Raw genomic sequence first — 20,754 nt, forward strand, 5'->3', positions numbered from 1 at the left:
TAATGTGGTGGAGGCTTTGGAGGGGCTGATGGGGGAGAAGGAAATCTTGCAGAGGGAAATCTGATTGCTGAGCCTCTGTCCTGCTTTTTTGTGGGCAGATGCACTTTAAAAATGGATGGGAGAGGTGGTTTCAAAGCAGCAGCATTAAGGTACCTGGGCATCAGAGCCTCATATTCTGCAGAACTTGCATGCCTGCTCCCGGTTGACGTCATGGCTCTGCAGCGGCAGTGGTGGGTGATGCGATGCTAGACCTGTCACTGGGTAAAGCTGAGCCGTGGGGGGATTTGAGGTACTGCTCAGAGGCTTCCGATCCTGCACAAAAGCAGGGAAGCTACTCAATCCTGAGAGCTGCAGCAGATCCTGTGTCCTTTTCCTCTGTGATGTGAAGCTTCAGTGCAGACAGGCTTTGCTGCATAAGTGACTTTAATAGGTTTGCTTTAGGGGGTATGTTTTGAAAGGAGAATGAGCATGTGTATTTGACCTATATCCTGCACATCATGTCCAGAAAGCCTGAAAGGCGTAATGGGAGGAATGTACTCTTTACACGATGCTTCTCATTTTCACCTCCATTAATTTTATTGGATTGCCGCATTACATTTATATTGTAATTGTTAGAAACAAAAAGGGAAGGAGAGGGCAAATTACCTTGTTGTTCCCTCTGTGATCAGCTTCGGGGATTGTGTTGCTATAAAGCCACATATATAGAAAACACTGCTGTCAATTAGTATGGCATCAGGTTTGGACTGAAAATGTTACAGCTTTTTTGTACTAGAAGTGTTATTGGCTTTGTTAGAAAGAATCAGTGAATGAGCAATTGCAGTGGCTGCACAGAAAGGAGAAAAGACTCCTGATAGCAGCGAGATGCAAAGTGTCTCAGCCTTGCAGAGCATTATAATGTGGTTTAATTTTATGAACTTTGACCCATATTTGCTAATTAAAAACAAACGGAATTATCAGATCTGTTTGTTTTTACCCAGCCAGCTGATACAGGGAAATGTAGCTGAATTGAGCAGTGTAGCCTTTTCGGGGGGGAATGGGAGACACCTTAGTTGCAAATACATACCGCAGGTGAGCAGACGTTGGGCCCATAAACCTGGGTTTCACAAAGAGGAGTTCTATATGAGTATTTAAAACTCCATACAGGGATTTCTTCAGGATTTATACGTATACGTTAATATATTGCCACCTTCTTGCTTATTTTCCCCTGCCACCACAACCTCTGAAATGGCTGGTGGGAATTCCTGTACTGCCCATCCTTTTTCAGGCTCTTGGTGCACTAATTCACAGTTGTTTATGCAAACCAAAACATTTTCTTACGAAACCCTCCTAACTGAGCACTGCCTCATTGCTTTTTCCTTTGTACAAGCCCATCCGTTGCGAAATACGGCCCTGAGCTTCCACCTGCTGTTCAGAGTCAGAATGGCAAGTCTGCCACGAGTTTCAAGAAAATGAAAATATTAGGGCAAATTTCAATCCCAAGTGCAAAATGTTGAATGAGATGAAAGTAGAATGTAAGTGGCAATATCAGGCTGGTCCTGGTAAGGCTTTTGGTTTGATTCAGACTAGCTAGCCTGATTTTCCCAGGACTTGAATAAAAAGGGTGTTATTTCCACTGATCAAATCAGTCAATTTGTAGCTGTTTTAAGAAGCAACCTGCTTTAAGTTGTATAGAATTATACTGTTCTTCTCTTTTCCAGCTAAAAACCACAGTGACACCCAAGTGTTCTTCTACCTGTGGATTATCTTCTATTTCATCAGCTCTTGCTATACCCTAATTTGGGACCTGAAGATGGACTGGGGTCTCTTTGACAAAAATGCTGGTGAAAATACCTTTCTTCGAGAAGGAATTGTCTACCCACAAAAAGTACGTATACTGCCTGCTTTTACATTGGGAAAGGCTTTTAATATTTTAATAAAACTTACCAAATGTAGAGCATGTTGCACTTAGCCACTGGTGCTTCTGAATGCTATGAACTGGGGGTTTCTAGCAGTAGAATTCTTTTGTTTCAGGGGAATTGTTTCATACTGTAAACTTTTCTAATTGTTGACCGGCAAGTTCTGTATCTTCCCAAAGGCCTGAAGCGGTCTATCTTGTATGCAGAACATTTACAATGCACTGTCCTGTTTGTCTGTCTTGTTCTTCAGGCATACTACTACTGTGCCATTGTAGAAGACGTGATCCTGCGTTTTGCGTGGACCATCCAGATATCCCTCACTTCCATGCAAATCTTTCCATACGCTGGGGATATCATTTCTACTGTATTTGCCCCACTTGAGGTATTCCGGTAAGGCTGCCTGACTGAATAGTTCATTTCTCTTTTACATTTGTATTATTTGTATAATAACATCAGCATGGTGGAAAATGCCGTGGACATGGAAGGTACTGGTCCTTGAAATGGAAGACTAGGTCTAACAGGAATGTTTAATCCAGAAGAGTGAAGAAAACTATAGGGCTCTGTTGCAATGTGGTGTGGGTCCTTCATACTGCATTTGCAGTTTCTTCTGAACTTAGACCTAACCTTGAAGTTTGTTGGGGTTTTTTTGGTGGTGGGGGTTTTTTTTGCTAGATTTCTGCTTAAAATGACCTGGTTGAAATTTCCAGTTGAAATTTCACTTGATTGTCAAGTTCACAATTTTAAAATCTCTGCTGCTTTTCCAAACATAAATTTGGATTCTGCATCATCGATCTGGATCTTGCAAGGTTCCAGGGCCCTTTACATACTTGTACTCTAGCTGGAATCCCACCCCACAGCTTCCTGACAGGAGCAAGAAAACTTGAAGCTGAATCTCATTTACCTAGTTGGTGGAGGTTGTCTTTAGCTTGTAACACCTGTTGCCTCATGCTGTCCAGACAAGGGCTGTCATCATTAGGACAGTGAATGAGCCTGTCAGATCTGCTGTTCTCTAGAGAGGTGGCAAGATGTTGTAGCAGGTGCTGCTGTTTTGCTGTACTCCCAGTGTGTTCCCAGAAGCACTTTGATCAGTGAGAAGAGTAAGTGGTATCCAGGTGCATGCACCAGTGCTTCACCAAACAAGAGCAATGTAAAAATGGAACCAAATTGGTAATTTTCCCTTTTTCTCCATCCAGGCGGTTTGTGTGGAACTTCTTCCGCCTGGAGAACGAGCACTTGAACAACTGTGGTGAGTTCCGTGCTGTGAGGGACATCTCCGTGGCACCGCTCAATGCCGATGACCTGACACTCTTGGATCAGATGATGGACCAGGAAGATGGTGTACGAAATCGCCGCAAGAACAAACAGTGGAAGCGCAGCCAGAGCGTGTCCTTGCGCAGGCCTCGTCTTGCTTCACAGTATGTTTTGCCTCTCCTCCAGTGCAGCAAACCAAATCATGCGTTGGGGCTGTTGTTAATGCATGGGGGCCATTTATGGACTGGGTAATCATGTGAAGATCTCTGCCAAAATAGTCATTCAAAGGGAGGACAGGTCCAATTAGTAAACAATTGTGCCTCTGCCTGGGGGTTGATCCATCCTTTGCATCATCTTGGAGTTCTGGTAAACCACTGGAAAAGGAAGTTTCCTTTACAACACTTTCCTTCTGCAGAAATAGCCTGTAGCAGTTGCCAGAGGTTATAAATGCAAACCTTGAAGAGAGATTGTCTTCAACTGGCCATTTCCAGGCTTCAGACCATCCCAGAATTTCAGATATCATTAAGGTTTCATATGTGAGATCTCAGACTCCTTTCTCTCTCAAATCTGAACCCATGTATTTTTTTTCTTTCCACCCATCATTCTTGCACCCCAGCCCCTGAACCTGTTGACTGCATACCTTCACTGCAGTGCCTATGTTCTGAGCATCACAGGATGCTCTGGTGTCCAGGTATCACTTCTGCCCCAGCAGCATAGCTGCAGAGGCCTGCCCTTTGGCCAGGGGGCAAACTTGGGCTCCCCAGGAACGCTGAAGCAGGGCTTGTCAGGAGTGTTGTGCAATCCCTGCAGCACATCCCCCTGTTGCATCACTGCGTGGGAGGGGTGGATGGAAGGAAAAGGAGGCCATGGCTGTCACGCAGAGTGCCCTGGCCTGAGCCACAGCCCCTGGGCCATGCTTGTCTTATGTCCATGTTGGCTCAGAGTACATGGATGTGACCAGTACCAACTGCTAGAGACTGAAGAACTTTATGCAGAGGGGATGTGGGCCTGCTGTGACAGTGGTTGTGGCGTTCTGTGGGAGAGGTGGGTGCAATGCCGCAGTGGTTCCAGCTGCCTGTGGGTGCAGCCCAGCAGAGGGCATTGTCTGTGTGCACAAGGCAGCCAGTGGGGTGGTGTGAGCAGTGCCGCGGGAGGAGGATGCTGGGGGGCGAATAGATGGGGCGTATTTATAAGGCTCTGCTATTCCCAGGGAGAGTGGGAGAGTGTGAAACAGTTCCGGTTGTCTGCTTATTCCCTCTCTGTGTAAGAAAGACAACAACAGCCCCCCTATCCCTCCCCAAGTGCACTGTGGTTTTACTGTCTGCATACAGTAATGGGAATTACTTCTTTGCAGTGAGTGTTTTCTGTTTTTCTGTTTTTTTCCAGATCCAAGGCTTCTGACACTAAGGTATTGATAGAGGACCTAGCAAATGAAGTGAACACATGAGATGGCCACGGTCTCTTATTCTGCATCCGTTGTTTTCTCATTCTGTTCCCCTCTTCCCCAAGTAACCCAATCTCTGGTACAGTTCCAACTGAAAATAGGAGAAAACACTGAACATGTTTTCCGAGCTCTTCCAAACCAGATCCTATGGACTCCAACAAGCTCACTGTGTTTCATTTCTTTTCTTCTGGGTTAATTTTAATGTTCTATTTTAAAAAAATAAAATATTTTACTTTGTTTTGCCAATAAAGAGGACAGTTCAGGAAAGAAGGATTGTTTACAGTCTCAACAAGGACATACAAACCTATCTGGATAACGAAGCATCATAGGGACTCCCTCATGGGACAGTGCCGAGAGCACACTCGGTTTCTGCTTGGCCCGGTTTTGACTGGTTGAAACCGGACTTAAGTTTTTAAATCTGATTTTGTTTGTTTGTTTTGGGTTTTTTCCTTCATATCCAGCGCTGAGGCACTGGCTGCACTTGCAGGGAAAGTGCACTTAGAGCAGTATCTTCATTCATGAAGCTACTTTTTAATTTGATGTAACTTTTCTTATAATTTTTTGGAAATATGATGTATCTGTTGCATATAGTTTTCACATTATTTATGAAACTTAACAACCATATGAGAGTGATTTTGAGTCCTGTGCAATGAAGGTTGTAATGGTAAAACAAAGCTGGGAATATAGATGTAGATCTCCAGGGCTGTGGAGTTATGCCCTGCAAATACCCCTCTCGTGAGAAAACTTTCACCTGTGTTTTACCTTTTCTCTCTCTCTTTCTTTTCAATTTTATTTTATTTTAAACCAAAGTTTCTCTTTCTGATTTTTTTTAGTTGCTGCTACCGCTTCTGGGCATGTCTTGTGCATACTCAATGCCAACTTTCCATGCAGCTGTGTGAAAGTAGTGCAGATGATCCTAAGGCCCTTTTGAAAGGAGAGTTGGGTCCTACCAACAGTGCAAAAAAGCTAGGTCAACAAAGGCTTCAGAACTTCATTCTTCAGATCAAAAAGTATTTTTCGAAGCCTTAATAATCCTTAAATGGCACAAGGGCATCCCATACCGAGCAGGGGGCTCTTCTGGTGTTCTCCTGCAGCCCAGGGCACCAAAGCGGGACAAGGCAAGGAGGTGATGGTGGGCTGGGAGAGCTTAGCAGGCTGGGGTTCAGGAGTGCTGGGGTGTTAGAGAGCTGCTGCAGAGCATGGAAAGGACTGTGTTGTGCCCCCCTGATGGGGAAGGTGAAATTGAAAACAGCTCTCCTTGTGGTTTCTGATTTGGCAAAAAGCCTCCATTGGGCGCTAGCCTTGTATGCTGCCCTGTGGCTTGGCTGTTACTTGTGCTCCTTGCCTTGTCTCACTAGAGCCCCACTGTCCTTCCCCTAGCACAATGTGCGCTCCCTGCCCTCTCGCAGCAGTACTCGTGGTGGAGCTGGAGCTGAGCCTCACAGGCAGGACTGCTGGTGCTGGGTTGGGTTGACATGCCTGAGGTCCCCAGGACTGCTGCCCTCCCCTCAGCCTGGCTCACAGCTAGGACCGCAAGGCAGGGGTGAAACTCTTGAATTAGGATCCTCACACTGATATCTGTCTGGTGACTCTAGTCACCCCCCAGTTTGGGCAATGGAATTTTAGGAATCTCTGCTCAGTTGCTGTTTGGTGGTTTGTTTTTTGATTAGCTAACAGCATGGTTTCTCACACGACTGGTACGTTGCATTTTTTCAGTTTGCCTGCTGTGCCTCTTACCCAGAGGAACTGAAGAAGGAAACTTAGCTCTCTTCATTTAATTGGAAATAGATTGTTCGAATTCATTGGTGATGAACCTGTGGCCCATGCCAGGCGAAGGGCAACACTGCAAGCCTGTACCTACCTACACTTCTGTGATGTGCTCTCAGCTTACAGAGAAGCTGTGAGGGACCTGCTGGGAGATGCCAACCACTGCTCTGTCAGTGGTTGGGTGGTGGCATAGCTGGCGTCTGTTGTGGTGCTCCTCCTCGCATCTCCTGCCACGTCGGTCTGCACTGGCAGGAGGGCAGCTGGACTAGCCAGGGTTGTGCTGTTCCACCTTTCTGTGCCCAGGAGCCTGTTTTCCTGTATTTAACTCCCTTAGGTCTGTTGTTCATACTTAAACAGAGGGTTCCTGTTCATATGGAAGTGGAGTCTGAGATATAAGGCCCTTAAAATATTTCCGTTCCCTAGTTTGCATTGCAGCAGTTGTTGCCATGTCCAAACCTTTGATAGGTGTTTCCAGCGAGGGTGGTGGGAGATGAGTGAAGCTGTACCTACCCAGGGGAGTTCTAGAGGAGGGCAGCTGCCCCAGGAGAACAATCCAAAATAAGCCAGTGGCATTACTTAAGCACGTGGTTCTTTGTAAACAGAAACAGTTTTATTGGCAATTCTTCCTTTCAGAGGGAAGGAAAAATACAGAGAGAGATTTTGAAGTGATGCCAATCCGCTGGGAGCACTCTGCCTTCCTCAGCTGGGCTGGGAGGAGCAGGCATGGCTGGGTGGCCTGTGTCCTGCCTGCCTGCTGCTGCATTGTCCCACCGCCTGCTTCCCAACCTGGCAGGGAGGGTCAGGTTGCAAGTAACTAAACTCTTATTCTGTAGCTTACCCAAATCTTTATGGGAAACAAGAATTCTGTCTGCCTGTTCTGTTCCCTGCTCTGCTCCTTCCCTTCCCTTTTTCTCTGTCTTTGCTGGCAGGAGAAATCAGAAAAAAAGGGGAGGTGACATGCTACAGCTAGCAAACATTATGTCCTGAAATAAAACATTGTCCCTTTTGGCAGTGAAGATGTTCTCTCAGGGGAGAGTGGCCTGAATTCCCAGAGGCATGGCTTGTAAAGGCTCCCAGGGCCCTGGCGCTGGATCTGCCTGTTCCCTCCCTCCCAGAGTTTTCTAAGAAATCAGGCGTGCAGATTCCTCCTGAGGGCGAGCGCTAAAGCCAGGATGGCTCCAAGTCTACGAGAACATCTGGCCAATAAAGGGAGACCTAATGAAGCAGAGCAGATGGTGAGAGAAAATAGCCCCATCGATCCTTGTGATCAGCCTGTGCGAGGGCGGCAGGGACAGTCCGGGGTGGCTTCGCTTTGTGATCTGGCTTTGCTAATGGGTGCTTGGAAACACTCCTGGAGGGAGAGCAGCAGGGTGACAATCTAGAATTATGGAGAGCACAGTTCAAAGGAGCTGTTTTGGGGGGTTTTATCCAACCCTTTAGTTGCTGGGATATAGCTGGATGGAAATTGGAAGCTGAGCCAGATCTGTGCTCTGGCCGCTGCGAAGCAATGCTGGCTTTCGGGTGTTGATTTCCCTCTCTTTGTGGATTCAGTGCAAAGGTTGCCAGAGGTAGTGGTTGTGTGTGGCTCTGGCAATGATGTGGAAGCTGCTTTGGTCTGGCTGTGAAACCCTTGCAGATGGTCCCATCTAAAAGGAAGAGATGTCACAGTGTGGCCGCTGACATTTGGAGATTCCCTTTGGACTTAGGTCTCCATGCTCATTCCCTGCTGCTTTCCATTCTTCCTGCTCTTCCAGGGATTTTGGGGTTGCAGGAGGGTAGGATTTTCAGCATCCAGAGTTTATTTGCTGGCTGGAGTTCCCTGCATGGCTTTGGGAGTGTGTCACTAGAAACGCCAGGTCCCCCTGTTTGGGGAAGGCTATGCCGTGTGCTGTGGGTGCACACTCCTGGAGGGGCAGTGGGGCAGGCTTGGGCTTTATGGACCTGGCAAGCAGGAGCAGGAGTTGCTCCATCAGTGGGAACTCATGCTGTCCTACCACATTATAAAAGAAACACATTTGCAGTGCTCATGGCTGCAGCCTGTACGATTCAAATAAGCTCCTACCTCTCAAATTCAGGCGCATTCCCAAAGTCAGCTGTTGCTCATCCTATGCCTTTCCCAGCCCTGCTCCTGGCCCTCCTTGTTCTGTCCGTGTCTTTGCTTTTTGTTTGAAGTCAATGATACGCAGGGTGTGAAGGGGCGACTGCCAGCAGCCTTCAGCATGAACATCTTTGGGGAGGGAAAAGTCTTTTGTGGAGCAGAGTTGGATCTTGCTGCTCTTACTTCCCTAATAATTAACTTGTGCTGCTTGTTCTGCCTCCTCGACGGTGCTCAGCCACTGCGGCCATGAGGGAGGCAGGGAGGGAAAGCACGGGCCTGGCTCAGGAGATAACGATCCCTGGGGATTTTACTGTGGATCTTCCAAGGAGCAAGGGAGATAGTGCAAAGCCTTTGAGTTTTGTCTGTGTTTTGAACAGCCGAGTGAATTTGGCCTCATCCTGCAAGGATGCTGCTGCATGCTGCTTGCCATGACTCAGTGTGTGCCCCAGGCTTTGGGGGGGTTTGTGGCCCTGATGTTGGACCCTGGAATGGGGCATGGCTTGGCTCCCATTGGGAACACAACAGCCACTTTGCTCGCACATTACATCCTGGCCCTATTTCCTCCCTCCTCTCCTCTACTGTTCTGCTTTGCACTCACAGGGGGAAGATGATCATCTGCCTTAAGCATATTTTTTTTAACTTACATTTTTATTCCAGAAGGTGATCTGATTGTTTTGTCTCCTTGGAAAAGAGGGGCTGGGGCTCCTGGGGGAAGAGTGGAAAAATCCCTACAGTAACTCTGCAGCAGTCACAGCTGGGCTCAGTGGCTGTCACCTCATCAAACCTTGCCTCCTTTACATGACACCATCACACCTTGGGACAAGCTGTCAACATGCCACCACTATGGGGTTAAACTGATGTATCAGCATCCCTCGGGGGCCTCAGTCTCTTCTGCAGCATCCTGGCTGCAAGACAAATGCAGGTTTTGCAAGGGAGGAGAGAAAAGGAATGGTAATATTGGGTGCACCCAGATGCTGATGCTCAAGCCCTTTTCTCAGTTGGAGTTGGAGGCTGCTCTGGCCCTGGCACAACTGTGCCACAGTGGGCAAGAAGCGCCAACCCTGACTGGGGAGGTGCCCCATGGCCTGACAGTCCCCCAAGCTCTAGAAACCAAATTGTAAACTCTTTGCTCCAGAGGAGAAATTGGGCAGCCTGGTAGAACTTGTGATGACCTCTCTGTCCCATAGGTCCTCCTGGTGAAGGATCGGCGTTTGGAAGGGGCCTGGGGTGGAAATGGTGAAGTTCCCCCCTGGTCCCGCTGCCACCTTCCTCTCCCCCTCCCCTCTGTGTTGGTCAAAATGATCTTTCTATGAAGCCCTGTAGATGTCAAAAGTAATTATGGAGTGTGATTAGTCCTCTGTGGGTGCTTTCTTTCTTTCCTCCTCCCTTCTCTTTTGCTATCCCCTTCTCCACTCTTCTTTTTTGGCTAAGTGGAAAAGGTGAGGACAAAGAATTGCTGCTTGCTTGGACTCCTGATGTATCTGTGACTGCGCTATTAGCTGTCTCCTCTTTCCTCCCCAAATGGATATAATTTTTGAAGTGTGGAATACCCTTCTTGATAAGTAGGTTTTAAAAAAAAATTAATGCACAATGTGATACTGTTTCATAGTTTCTAGGTGGTTGTATAAAGCAAAGTTACTGTGATTGTGTTTTTCAAAGGAAAAAGTGATTGGTTACGAAATCTGTCCTTTTTTCATTATTACAAGCTCTTTGTTTTCCAATGATCTGGTGGCTTTTTTGTCCCTGGTCTCTGTGTGTTTCTTCTCATGTCCCACGCCTGGTGCTGCATTCACTCACAAAGCGTTTGCTTCCACCACTCTGTAAAGATGCTGCTTTTGCACCCTTGGGAGCTATGGGCTGTTGCTGGTGGCTGGAGGAGGGGGACTTCTGTGTCCTGGGAGGAGGGGAGGTGCCTGGAGGAGGGAGATGTTGGAAGGGGGTTGGAGGTGGGCAGGAAGTGTTCAAAGGAAAGTGCTCAGGGCTCAAACCCAACACATCAGGGGATGATGTTGGAGGAAACCTGCCCAGACTGTGCTGTACCAGCTAAAGGCTCTTGGTCCTCCTGAGAGCCTTCGGTTGCCTCTCTCCAGCTTGCTTCTGGTCTAAGGTGTTGTCCTGCCCGCACAGTGGGTGACCAGAGGCTGAGCAGCCCAACTCCGGGTTGTCTGGGGTCTGTGCTTTCATTTTGCTCTCTTAAATCTCTTCATCATCTCTTGCAATCAATCTTCCTGCAGAAGAGAGCCCAGCTCCTTGAAATCACTCTAAGCCTGTTGCTGCTCATGCCAGCCGCTTCCTGGGGCTTAATCCTGGCCGCAGTCCCCTGCCTGCGCTGCCTGGCTGGTGGCAGGAGCCCGGCTGCCCTTGCTTTGGCACTTCACCGGTGGTTTGTTCCCAGCCTGATGGGGACAACATCTCCCAGGTGTGTTTCACCTCCCCAGCCCAGGCAGGGGAGCTGGGATCCGTCTCTGGCACAGAGGTAAGCATGGGTCCTGGCATTGCAGGGGAGGTTGGGCCTCAGGGTGGGGGTACAGCGTGAGGAGGGTCTCTCTGCTCTGGACTCTTCCACCCAAACCTGCCAGCAGTCCTCTCCTTCCTGGGAGCAGCTGGGGGAAGGTGCTCGGTCTGTCCCCTGTGGAGCAAGGAGTCATCCCTGCTGCTGGTCAGCCCCGGTGCGAGGAAGCATGGCCAGCCCCTGCGGGGAACCCCCTGGGCTCAGTTTTGGCTGTGATGGGGGCCCTGGGACCACTGTGGTGGTGGTGGATGCTTTAAGAAGATAAAAATTATTTCTGGCTGCTCATGCTGGCGGGAGCCAAGTGTGGCCGGAGCCAGGAGGATTAAAACAATTTCATAATCCTTGTGATTTCCTTTTGATCGGGATTATGAAACCAATCACGAATATCAAAAGCCGCAGCTTAAAGCGGCAGCCGATGCGGGGCCAGGACGCCCATGGCCCCCGCAGCACCCCTCCTGCCCCCCCGGTGACGGCAGCCCCAGCACCTCCAGGTAAGTAATGCTCACCCAGGACCCTCATCCTGTGGGATGAGCTCTCTGGGGTCTCGGGGGAGGCAGGCAGGGGGTTTTGGTGCATGGGGAGTGGGTAGCTCTGCAGGGTGCACATTGCACGCTGGGTTTAGGGGTGATGATACGTGGAGGGACCAAGCTTGGCTCTCATCATCCTCCCGCCTGAAGGTACCTGGTTGGCCCTGGCTTGCCGTGGGGTCCAGGCAGGATTTGGCCTCTGGGAAAGCAGGAAAATTTAGCACATCTGCAAATGTGTGTGTGATGCTCACAGGAGGGTGCCTAAAGCACAGCTGGAGGCTGTTAGAGAAATCATCCCCCCCTGCGGGACCTCCCTCCCCACCCTTTTTGCATCTCCAGCACCCCCGGGTGAGGTGCCCCCCCGGCAGGCCCAGGCAGCTGGCCTGGCTTCACTCCCTGCTCGCCTCCCAAACCCGCAGCCCAGACAAAGGACATTCCAGAGCTGGCCAAGGCAGCCGCGCTTCCTCCGTCCCGCCACGGGGCGTTGGGTTCCCCCTCCCGCGGGGTCCGCTCCGTCTCCCCACGCTGCACATCCCACGACGGCGCTGCCCTTCGGGACCACCCGCCGGCGGCGTGGGGACACGCTACGGGCTGAGTGCCCTGGCGTGGGGGCCGCGCTTCGGGGGCGCGCTTCGAGGGAGGAGGAGGCGGCCCGGTCGGGAGGCAGGGCCAGGCGCGGCCCCGCAGCCCAGCCAAGCGGCTGAGCGCGGCTCAGGGAAGGGGCCGCGATTTGCTGGTTTGCCTTTTTTTTTTTCTCCCCCTTTTTTTTTTTCCTTCTTAATTTTTTCCCCTCCCCTGCTTCCTTCCCTTCTTCCGCCTTCTTCTCCCGCTTCCCAGCCCTCTCCCGATGCTGCTCCGGGGGTAAGAACAGCCCTCGCCTCCCACCCGCAGCCCCATCCCACCGCTGCTCTGCCCCGGAGCAGCAGGGGGCTGTGGTGAGCCAGGGGGCAATGGGGCCTGGGTGGGTGTCCTGGGGATACTTCTGCAGCTCCTGCCACGAGGGAGGCTCCTCCAGGGGCACCAGCGGGGACGGGATGCTCCCAGTGGGGCGCAGGGGGACAGCAGCAACTGGGTGCCACCGGGACCATGAGGCCGGTGCAGGATGAGTGATACGTGTGACCCTGGGGGGCTGGTCTCTGTCTGGTGGCACCTTTGGTGAGTTGCAGCCGTGAGGGATTTCTGTTCTGGGGAGGTTTGGGGCCCTGATTTGACTCAGAAAGTGCCAGTTCCCTGCAGGGCATCTTGCTGAGTGCCCCAGGGCACCAAAACAGCCCGGGTAGACACAGGCACTCCCTCTTCAGGGAACCACGGCTCCCCCACTCCCCGGTTCCAGAGCGATGCTGGTACACTGTCAGTGCTTTGGGAGGGCGGGTTTGGCCTATAGTGCTGTGCCACAGTGGCATAGCATACATTTGTCCCCTGGGCACAGGCATCACTATGTCTGCTGTCCCCAGAGCCTCAGACAGGCAGGAGTGATGCCCTTGGGAGGAGGGTTGTGAGGGCTGCGCATGGGCTCACCCCTCCCATGATGTTCTCCCCACAGGACACATGGAGGGGGGCTCTCCTGCTGAGTTGCGGCGGGCGCCGCGGCCTCCCAAACAGCACAGCCAGAGCAGCAGCCGAACCTCTGCCCTGTTGGAGCACCCCGAGGCCTCCCGCAGCCCCTACGCCATCCTGGAGAGCAAGGTGAAGGCGCTGAAGGAGAAGCGGGGGAGTGGCCGGCCAGGGACCCCCACAGCCACCGCTGAGCGCCCCTCACCCAAGAAGCCCCGTCCCCGGCGGGGGAAGCTGGGAGCAGATGTGGCAGCAGTGGAACCACGGGCTCAGCTCCGCACCTACCTGACGGACGGGCTGCTGGACGGCAGGGAGCCTGTGAATGACAGCACCCCGGCACCCCGCACTGGCACGCCGGGGCTCTGGCGGGTGCCAGCACCTTGGGGAGATGTGCTGGGAGGAACTAAGCTCCCCCAGGATGAGAGCAGTGGGGCCCAGGGCTCTGCCTCTCCCCACGAGAGACATCCCCCAGAAGAAGAGGCACGAACCCCACTGCGGGACCGAGAGGGTCCTTCTGTGTCCCCCACCGCGGCCAAGGGCTGGGAGAGGCTGTCGCTGGCCGAGCGTGTGGAGAGGAACCGGCGGCTGCTGCAGGAGGTGCTGGCCCTCGCTGCCCCTGGTCTGTATTCTCTGCAGGTGGCGACTGTCTCGGTAGAGCCAGGGGGAGCAGGAAGGAAAAGCTATGGGGTGAAGCAGAGCCCTTGGTGCTGTCCTCCAGCATCCCATGCTGTGGGCACAGCTCTGCACTGGTTCACACCCCAGAGATGCCACATCCCCTATGGATACTGTGTCCCCCTCACAGGCAGCTGTGGGAGATGCTCACAAACAACATGGCATGCTTCTTCACAGGGATGCTCTGGGTGCTGCTGGTCCCCTTTAGCATCTTGGTGAGGAATTTCACTGCTAAAAGCAACAGCAAGAAATCCACTTTCTGGGGCACTTGAGGTCTGCAGGCAGCATTTTCCCTTTGCAAGCTGCCACCGGCAAAGGGAATTAACTTGTCCTTAGAAAACAGCTGTCCTAATAACACTGGGCACACCCTATGCTGGGTGCTGTCACCCCACATCCTGCTCCTCTGGGGTCTCTCCAGAGCCAAGCAGCCAGGGTAGCCCCCAAAAGGGTGTTTGTTAGGATGGGCTGAGTGGTGGGGCTGGGGATATGGGCATGTTATCGAGGGGGGCCGGGGGGGCTGCAGTCCAGCCAAGCTGATGCCTTTCCCTGTCCTGCATTTCAGAGGTGCCGGCGAATGATGATGGGGACTGGGACTTGGGAGTCTCGCTGCAGGACATCGAGGGCTGCAGGTAGGTCAGTCCCAGTGTGGCAGAGCTGGACATTTCCCTCTTTCCCCCTTGCTAGTCTTCTATTTTAAATGCACCCTGTGAAGTAGCGCTGAGGCTTGGCAGGGCTCTGGGGAAGGGTTGGGGCAGCACCTGGAGTGGCAGCCGGCCGGGGGAGTATGGACAGGCTCCAGCGATGCAAGTGGGGCAGGAGGGTCAGGTTAAGCCGGGTATCTATGTGGTGGCTGGGCACAAGGGTTCCCTGCCAGGACCCCAGGGTGGGAAGGGAGCTGGGGAAGAGAATGGGACAGAAACTTGCTCCAGGTGCTTAAGAGGATCCAGGCGGCAGGCATGTGTAATCTTGTTGGACTAATGATAAACCTTAGAGGTATGGACTAAAAATACATAGCTGGAACAGGCAGGTGAGCTGGGCAGCAGGGTGGGCTGGGGAGCAGCGCTGTGGGCTCAGGGGCTGCATGGAGGAAAGCGAGCAAACGGGGAAGACGCCCCCGTTTTATGGTTACTGGTTCTGCTCCATTCCAGTGGTTGGGGTTGATCGGTGGTGGCCGGGTGCAAGGCAGAGCGGGGGGTGCTGCTCTCCCCGTGAAAAGGGGAACCGTGGGGGGAAGCTTGGCCCCCCATGGTGCTGCACAGGAGGTTTTCCTGGGGGCTGGTGTACTCCCACCCTCCTGCTGCAAAGAGGTTAAGGCCAGGCTCCACGAAGCAACTGCCTGAGCTGATTATTTTCATCAGGGGGATTAGGGCCATGGCCAATGGGGAAGGCAGCACTGGAGCAGGGCTGTATCCTCCCGTAGCTGGTGAATCCCTGGCAGGGCCAGGGGGTGCAAGGGAAACCCCCTGCAAGGAAGGGAAGGCAGCAAAGCATCTGGGTGAGGTCATCCCAAACCTACCTCAGTTCGCATTGCAGGATTTACACCAGCCGGGCTTGGAGGCAGTGCCTGCCTCAGTTTCCCCATCCACATCTGGGATGCTCATGGTGCACAGTGCTGCCTTGGCTGAGCCTCTCTCCAAAGCATCACCGGTGCGGGGTGCGACTCCCTTCCTCCTGCCTGGCACCAGGGGCTACAGGGGCTCCTGCCCGGCTGTCAACCAGCACAGCAGCCAGCCCGCACATGAATGGAGGCCAGGCCCTGCTTTCCTGGTCGGAGCAGCCGCATCATCACTGTTAAACCAGGTCTAATCCCTGTTATTTTTTCCTAATCCCGCTGCCCGCTGCGGGGCCGCAGGGCCTTTGTCCCCGGGCAGGAGCTCGAGCTGAGCCCGCGGCACGAGCAGGCCAAGCAGCTGCTGCAGCGCGCCCGCATGAAGGCTCGGACAAACCCCCTGCGTGCCAGCCACGACATTCTCCTCCTCTCCGCTGCCATCCCACACCACAGGTCAGTGCCAGCCCCGCACCCTGCCCCTCCCGCTGCACCATGGTGCTCATCTGGATTTGATGCACGTGCAGAGCCAGGGTCTGACCTGCTGCATGTGTGTGTGCAGCCTCCTACCCTTGTGTGAACAGCTCTCTGCTCGCAGGAGCATCCTCCTGTAAAGTGTTTGTGGCATAATGTTTGGGGGGTGTTTAACCGTGTGTGTTGATAATGTGGAGGCATTAAGGGTGTGCTGCTGGCTGGCTGGGAGGACCGGTTTCCCAGCTGATGGGGAGCTCAGTGCTGGAAGGCTGTGCCAGAGCCGTGTGTGCCGGGTCATGTGCAGTTCGGTGTTCCTGGACTGATTAACCATGCACTTCAGTGCAGGGGAGAGGTGATAGAGGTCGAGCTATGGCAGCAGCATGTTGCCACAGCCTCTCAGGAATTCAGCTTCAGGCAGCCCGGGCAGAGGGCTGGAGAGGAGCAGGGTTGTACATTGGAAAGGAGCATCAGGTGGATTGTCCTCCTCGCCCCATCTTCTGCCCTGGCTTTTTCCCCTCCTGCCCTACTTCCCCGAAGGAGCTGGGCAGCCCTTGCAGCTCATCTGTGTCCATCTGTCTGTTCCCATGTCAGGGAGCCCAGTGGGAGGCCGAGCGCTGCCCTGCGGGACGGCGGGAGCCTGAGCGACTCGTCGAGCGGGGAGTCGAGCTGCGGGCAGCCACGGCGGCCGCGGGGACCCTCCCCGTCCCGTGTGCGCTTCGAGGACGAGTCGGCCCGTGACGCCGAGGTGCGGTACCTGGAGCGGCTGCAGCTGCGGCACCGGCGGGCGCTGGGCTCGGCGCTCTCCTCAGCAGAGCCGGCTGGCAGCAGGCAGCCAGGAGGCGGGTCCAGACAGCCCAAAGGCTGGAGTGGTGACCTCGCAGCTGGGGGCAAGTGCAACACTTGCAGCTCCTTCATCGGTGCTGCCACCAGCCACGCCACGGACATGCCAACAGCCACTGACAAGGCCGAAAGCAGCACTGCAGCACAAGGAAGCATCCCAGGGGATAGCAGGGGGCCGAACACTGCCCAGCCGGAGCCCAAAACCAGGGCTCTGGGTCCCCGGGGGTCCCCAGTGTGGATCCTCCCTTCCCGGCAGCGCATCCACACAGAGAAGATCAAGGAGACCTATATCGGGGATGTCACTTACATCGATGAGGTGGACTCGGCTCTGGAGAGCACGGACACCTCTGACGGCTGCCGGACGGACAGCGAGGAGGCAGGACCCCGCAGCCCCCACCTGCGGGGGCACCAGGGACCCCAGGCTCACGGGCACAGGGCCCCCTGTGCCACCCCACAGCCGGAGGCGAGGGCTGAGAAGGGGACATGTGCGGCCAGTGGTGGCCCCTGCGCAGGGGATGGTTCTTCAGGTGGTGCCACAAGCCAGACAGGGGCTGTTTGCCCCCTGCTGCTAGGGAGAGCCAGCAGCCAGGAGGATGGGGACCCCCACCGGCATCTGGGGAGCAGCAAGCGGGCAGGAAACACCGGTCATACCCCGCAGCAGCCCAGCGAGCCCCTGGACCCCTCGTCGCACCCAGGGGCCGGCACCCCTGTGCCAGGCACGCACGTCCCCGCTCCCCCTCACACGAAAAAGGCCTGGTCCCAGGTGCCTTGCAGGAAAGCCCTCTTCTCCGGTGGCCTCCGCCGAGCGTTGAGCCAAGGAGCCCGGGGCCCAGAGCCTGATGCTGGGAGCACTGCGCCCTCCCAGCCTGGGAACATGGTGGGGCCAGGGGAGCGTCGGGGTCCCTGCAGCCCCAGGTGGCTCCCGGGGAACCCCCTCCGTGCCTTGTCCACCAACAACTGCAACAACACCCATGGGCAGGACCCCCTGGGGACAAGCAGAGGTAAGAGACCCATGCACGGGGCCTGGGGGGGTCTCTGATGAAGCGGGGATGTGATTGTCTTGCTGTGCTTGCAGGGGCACCGTCACATCCAACTGCCAGCCCCATCACCCCTGTGCCCCAGGAGGCTTCGCATTCCCTTGGGGAAGCAGTCGGGAAGCTTGCAGTGCAGCAACAATGCCCAGGCAGGAGTGCAGCACACGGGTGAGTGAGAGCGAGGGGCTGCTCACAGCCTGCACCGTGCGGTGGGTGCTGCATCCCTGAGCACCCCACCTTGGCACAGCAGGATGCTCCCAGGCCGAGCTCCCAAAGGCTTCCTGGTGGGACTCTACCTCTCAGCACTAAAAACCTCCCAGAAACCACAACATGAGGTGGCAATTTTGCATGTGTGTTCAAATGGGTTTGGGGGAGCTGTGTTTCACCCTGCATCTGGTTCCGCTGGGGGTGTTGCAGCAGATGTGACTTGTGGGTGAATGTGGGCAACCTTGGAGGTGTTTAGCTCAGTGCCAGGTTCTTCCTTTTTGGGGAAAATCGGTTGCTAAACGCTGCCAGCCCCGGGGCTGCCTTGGGGCTCACCAAACACAATCCTGCTGTACTCAGCCTGGCAGTAGGATTTGGAGGTGGCACTGGGTCCTTCAAGCTGCTTGGCAGGATGCTTTTCCTTCAGGCAGAGATCAGGGGAGTTAATGGTGTTAAACCTCTGAACTTACGGGAAAGGTGTTAGGCAGCCCTTCAAGTCTTTTTGGCTTGTGAACCCTTCCCTCGTGCAAGCTGAGTTACTGATGCAGCGAGGTGATAGCACCCCGATCTCACCATGGTGCAGCTCTCAAGGCTGCGATGGTGAGTGCAGGATGTGCCCCCAGCCACAAGGCAGCTGCTGGCCCTGCTCCCCCCAGGTACAGGATGGATGACGGTCATCCCTCTCCATCCAGGGAGCCGGGGCAGCCAGTGAGCCGCAAGGGCAGCAGCGCTTCTGCGTTGGGGCTGAAGAAGCTCCTGTGCAGCCTGAGCCAGAGCACGAAGCAGCGCCTGGGCCGCTTCCGCTGCTACAGCATGGAGCAGCTCCCAGCCCCTGGCGGCACCTCCCTGGATGGGTCCAGCATGAAGAAGTCGCCCTCCCTGCAGTCCCTGCAGCTGGTGAGCTTGAAACATCAGCCCATGCCAGCGGTGTCTGCAGGGAGCCAAGGGTCCCACAGGAGGAGAGGTGCTGGGCTGGGCTGAAGCATTGCTGAGCCATAGCTTTATGGGCCCAGAGGGGCAATGGTGTGTGTGTGTGTCGTGGCATGGTCCATCCCAGACTTGATGGGTTTGAAAAGCCTGGAGTCAAATGGGGAATGGAAGGGGGAAGAAGGGAGCAAGGGGGTTTGAAAAGCAGCTTTAGGAAGGGGAGATGGCGTAATTTGGTTTGGGGTCATGGCAGCAGATGCCTCCTCAAGAAACATCAGAGGGTTGTCCTGGCCTGTGGAGGGGGACTCTGGCTTCTCTCTCCTCACCAGTGGTTGCCAGGGGGGAAGGTGTAAGATGTCCCATTGCCCCCCGCTCCCTTTGCATGTGAGTGCATGATGGGCTGCAGTGCTGCACAGCTTTTGTTGTCCCATCTCAACCGGGTACTTTTCTCCAGGTGTCACCCTTCCATCAGCCCCAAAAAGCTGCCTCTGTCCAGAGCCTGCACCAGCTCCTGGGCAAGGCACCCCGCGCCAGCGCCTACCTCCTGCCCCAGACCACGGCTGACAGGTAGGATGGGACCCGGCACATCCCCTGGGAGGCTGTTTTGGGATGCTCAGCCACGTACAGCAGCTCAGTGCAGCCAGGGGCCCCTGCTCACCTCATCTCCCCTCTCCCTGCAGGAAGGGAGGTTCGGGGCCACGGCGCTCACTGAGTGTGGAGGACATTGGGGCGCCCAGCCGGCTGCATGCGGTGGGGCGTGTGGTGGAGGTCTTCCCTGATGGTACCAGCCAGCTGGAGCTGCAGCGACCCCCCCATGGCGCCTTCGGGTTCTATGTCACCTCTGGGCATGGCCGGCCTGACAAAGGTACGATGGGGTCATCACAAAGCTTCCCTCAAACCTTAAGGGAGGCCCAGCATGGCCCCTCCACAGTGGCTCTTGTCCCTCCACAGGACCAAGCTTGCGGATGGGTAGAAGGGGCTGCTGCATCCCTGCTGAGCCCCAAAGGGGTAATGGTGGATGGGGGGATGCTGCCACATGTGTGGTTTTGGCCACACACAGTCCCACATGTCCATCAGCCCTTGGCTTGGCACACACAGCCTGTCCCAAAGGCCGTTTACAGTGTTTGTTACTGTGCAGCTCCTGGGCACCCCCACGGGACTGAGCTCCAGCCATCGGGTGCAGGGTAGGGGGTCACTCATCCCATCCCATCCCTCTCCACAGGTGTCTATGTGCAGGAGATGGTGGATGCTGGCACAGCCAAGCTGTACGCGGGGCTCCTGGGTGTGGGGGACGAGATCCTGCAGGTCAATGGGGCGGCCGTTTCGGGGCTGGGGCTGGCCCGCATCCGTGAGCTGCTCCTCCAGGCGGACACTCTGTCGCTCCGTGTGCTCAGGCACCGCCCGGCACCACGGTAGCCCCAGCACAGCTCCTGGGAAGCCCGGTGGGATGAGGATGATGTCCCACTGATGTCCTGAGATGCTGCAGGCTGGCACAGTGTGGACCAAGCTGCCCTGCAGCACCAGGACCTGCCCTACTCCGGTGCAACGCTTGGCTCCCCACTGTGGTGGATGCCTCCTCCCCGGGAGACAAAGTGGGACCAAGGACCTCCCAGACAGTGTCCAGCATCTCGAGGAGCTGCCCCAAGAGTGGGGACAGAACACCCCAGCCCCACCACCAAGCCGGGTAGGTCTGTCCTGCTGGGCATCGGGGTGGCCAGAATGGGAATGCCCCATCTCTGTGACCCCAGAAGATGCAGGGCTCCCTGCCAGTGCTGGAAACCTGTGCCCATGGGCTTGGTGGGTTTCTTTTAAATTATTTCACACTGCTAAAAAAAATAAAATATGTACATATATGTACCAATGAAACAGGGTACCCTTGGCTTGCAGGTGGCATGGAGGGGCTGGGGTGATGCTTACTGGTGTGGGCTGGCCAGGGGGGCCAGGACATACCTCAGCGCCAGGATTGTGGGGCTGTTGATGGGTGCAGGAGCCAGAGACAGGTCTGGGTG

At 54.7% G+C, this 20,754-nt stretch overlaps 2 protein-coding genes across 3 annotated transcripts in view; both read left to right on the forward strand.

The window, feature by feature from the left end:
- Nucleotides 1-10,179, forward strand: part of XPR1 (xenotropic and polytropic retrovirus receptor 1) — a 110,332-nt gene extending 100,153 nt beyond the window's left edge. Inside the window, exons 12-15 of the mRNA XM_030495455.1 lie at nucleotides 1,698-1,864; nucleotides 2,146-2,285; nucleotides 3,089-3,310; nucleotides 4,533-10,179. Of these exons, the coding sequence (XP_030351315.1) occupies nucleotides 1,698-1,864; nucleotides 2,146-2,285; nucleotides 3,089-3,310; nucleotides 4,533-4,593 (590 nt within the window). The 3' untranslated portion in view covers nucleotides 4,594-10,179. The remainder of the gene's footprint in view (nucleotides 1-1,697; nucleotides 1,865-2,145; nucleotides 2,286-3,088; nucleotides 3,311-4,532) is intronic.
- Nucleotides 10,180-12,304: 2,125 nt separating this feature from the next.
- KIAA1614 (KIAA1614 ortholog) lies at nucleotides 12,305-20,611 on the forward strand. Of its 2 annotated transcripts, none has more exons than XM_030495457.1 (10): nucleotides 12,305-12,355; nucleotides 13,038-13,667; nucleotides 14,283-14,349; nucleotides 15,573-15,722; nucleotides 16,332-17,581; nucleotides 17,656-17,782; nucleotides 18,511-18,715; nucleotides 19,200-19,312; nucleotides 19,426-19,610; nucleotides 19,968-20,611. In XM_030495457.1, the coding sequence occupies exons 2-10, from the start codon at nucleotides 13,043-13,045 to the stop codon at nucleotides 20,159-20,161; spliced, it is 2,916 nt and encodes a 971-aa protein (XP_030351317.1). In that variant the 5' UTR covers nucleotides 12,305-12,355; nucleotides 13,038-13,042; the 3' UTR covers nucleotides 20,162-20,611. The 2 variants fall into 2 exon arrangements, with proteins under 2 accessions (XP_030351317.1, XP_030351316.1); XM_030495456.1 differs by lacking the exon at nucleotides 12,305-12,355 and adding an exon at nucleotides 12,573-12,649 and having other exon boundaries at nucleotides 18,475-18,715.
- The last annotated feature ends 143 nt before the right edge of the window (nucleotides 20,612-20,754 follow it).

Source organism: Strigops habroptila, chromosome 8 (assembly GCF_004027225.2).
Source record: "Strigops habroptila isolate Jane chromosome 8, bStrHab1.2.pri, whole genome shotgun sequence".
In the NCBI taxonomy this organism is placed as follows: Eukaryota; Metazoa; Chordata; class Aves; order Psittaciformes; family Psittacidae; genus Strigops; species Strigops habroptila.

Coding starts and splice junctions, on each gene's coding strand:
- KIAA1614 (XM_030495456.1), top strand. CDS start 13,043: ATGGAGGGGGGCTCTCCTGCTGAGTTGCGGCGGGCGCCGCGGCCTCCC. Junction 14,350..15,572: donor CAGGACATCGAGGGCTGCAG/GTAGGTCAGTCC, acceptor GCGGGGCCGCAG/GGCCTTTGTCCCCGGGCAGG. Junction 17,783..18,474: donor GGCAGGAGTGCAGCACACGG/GTGAGTGAGAGC, acceptor TGCTCCCCCCAG/GTACAGGATGGATGACGGTC.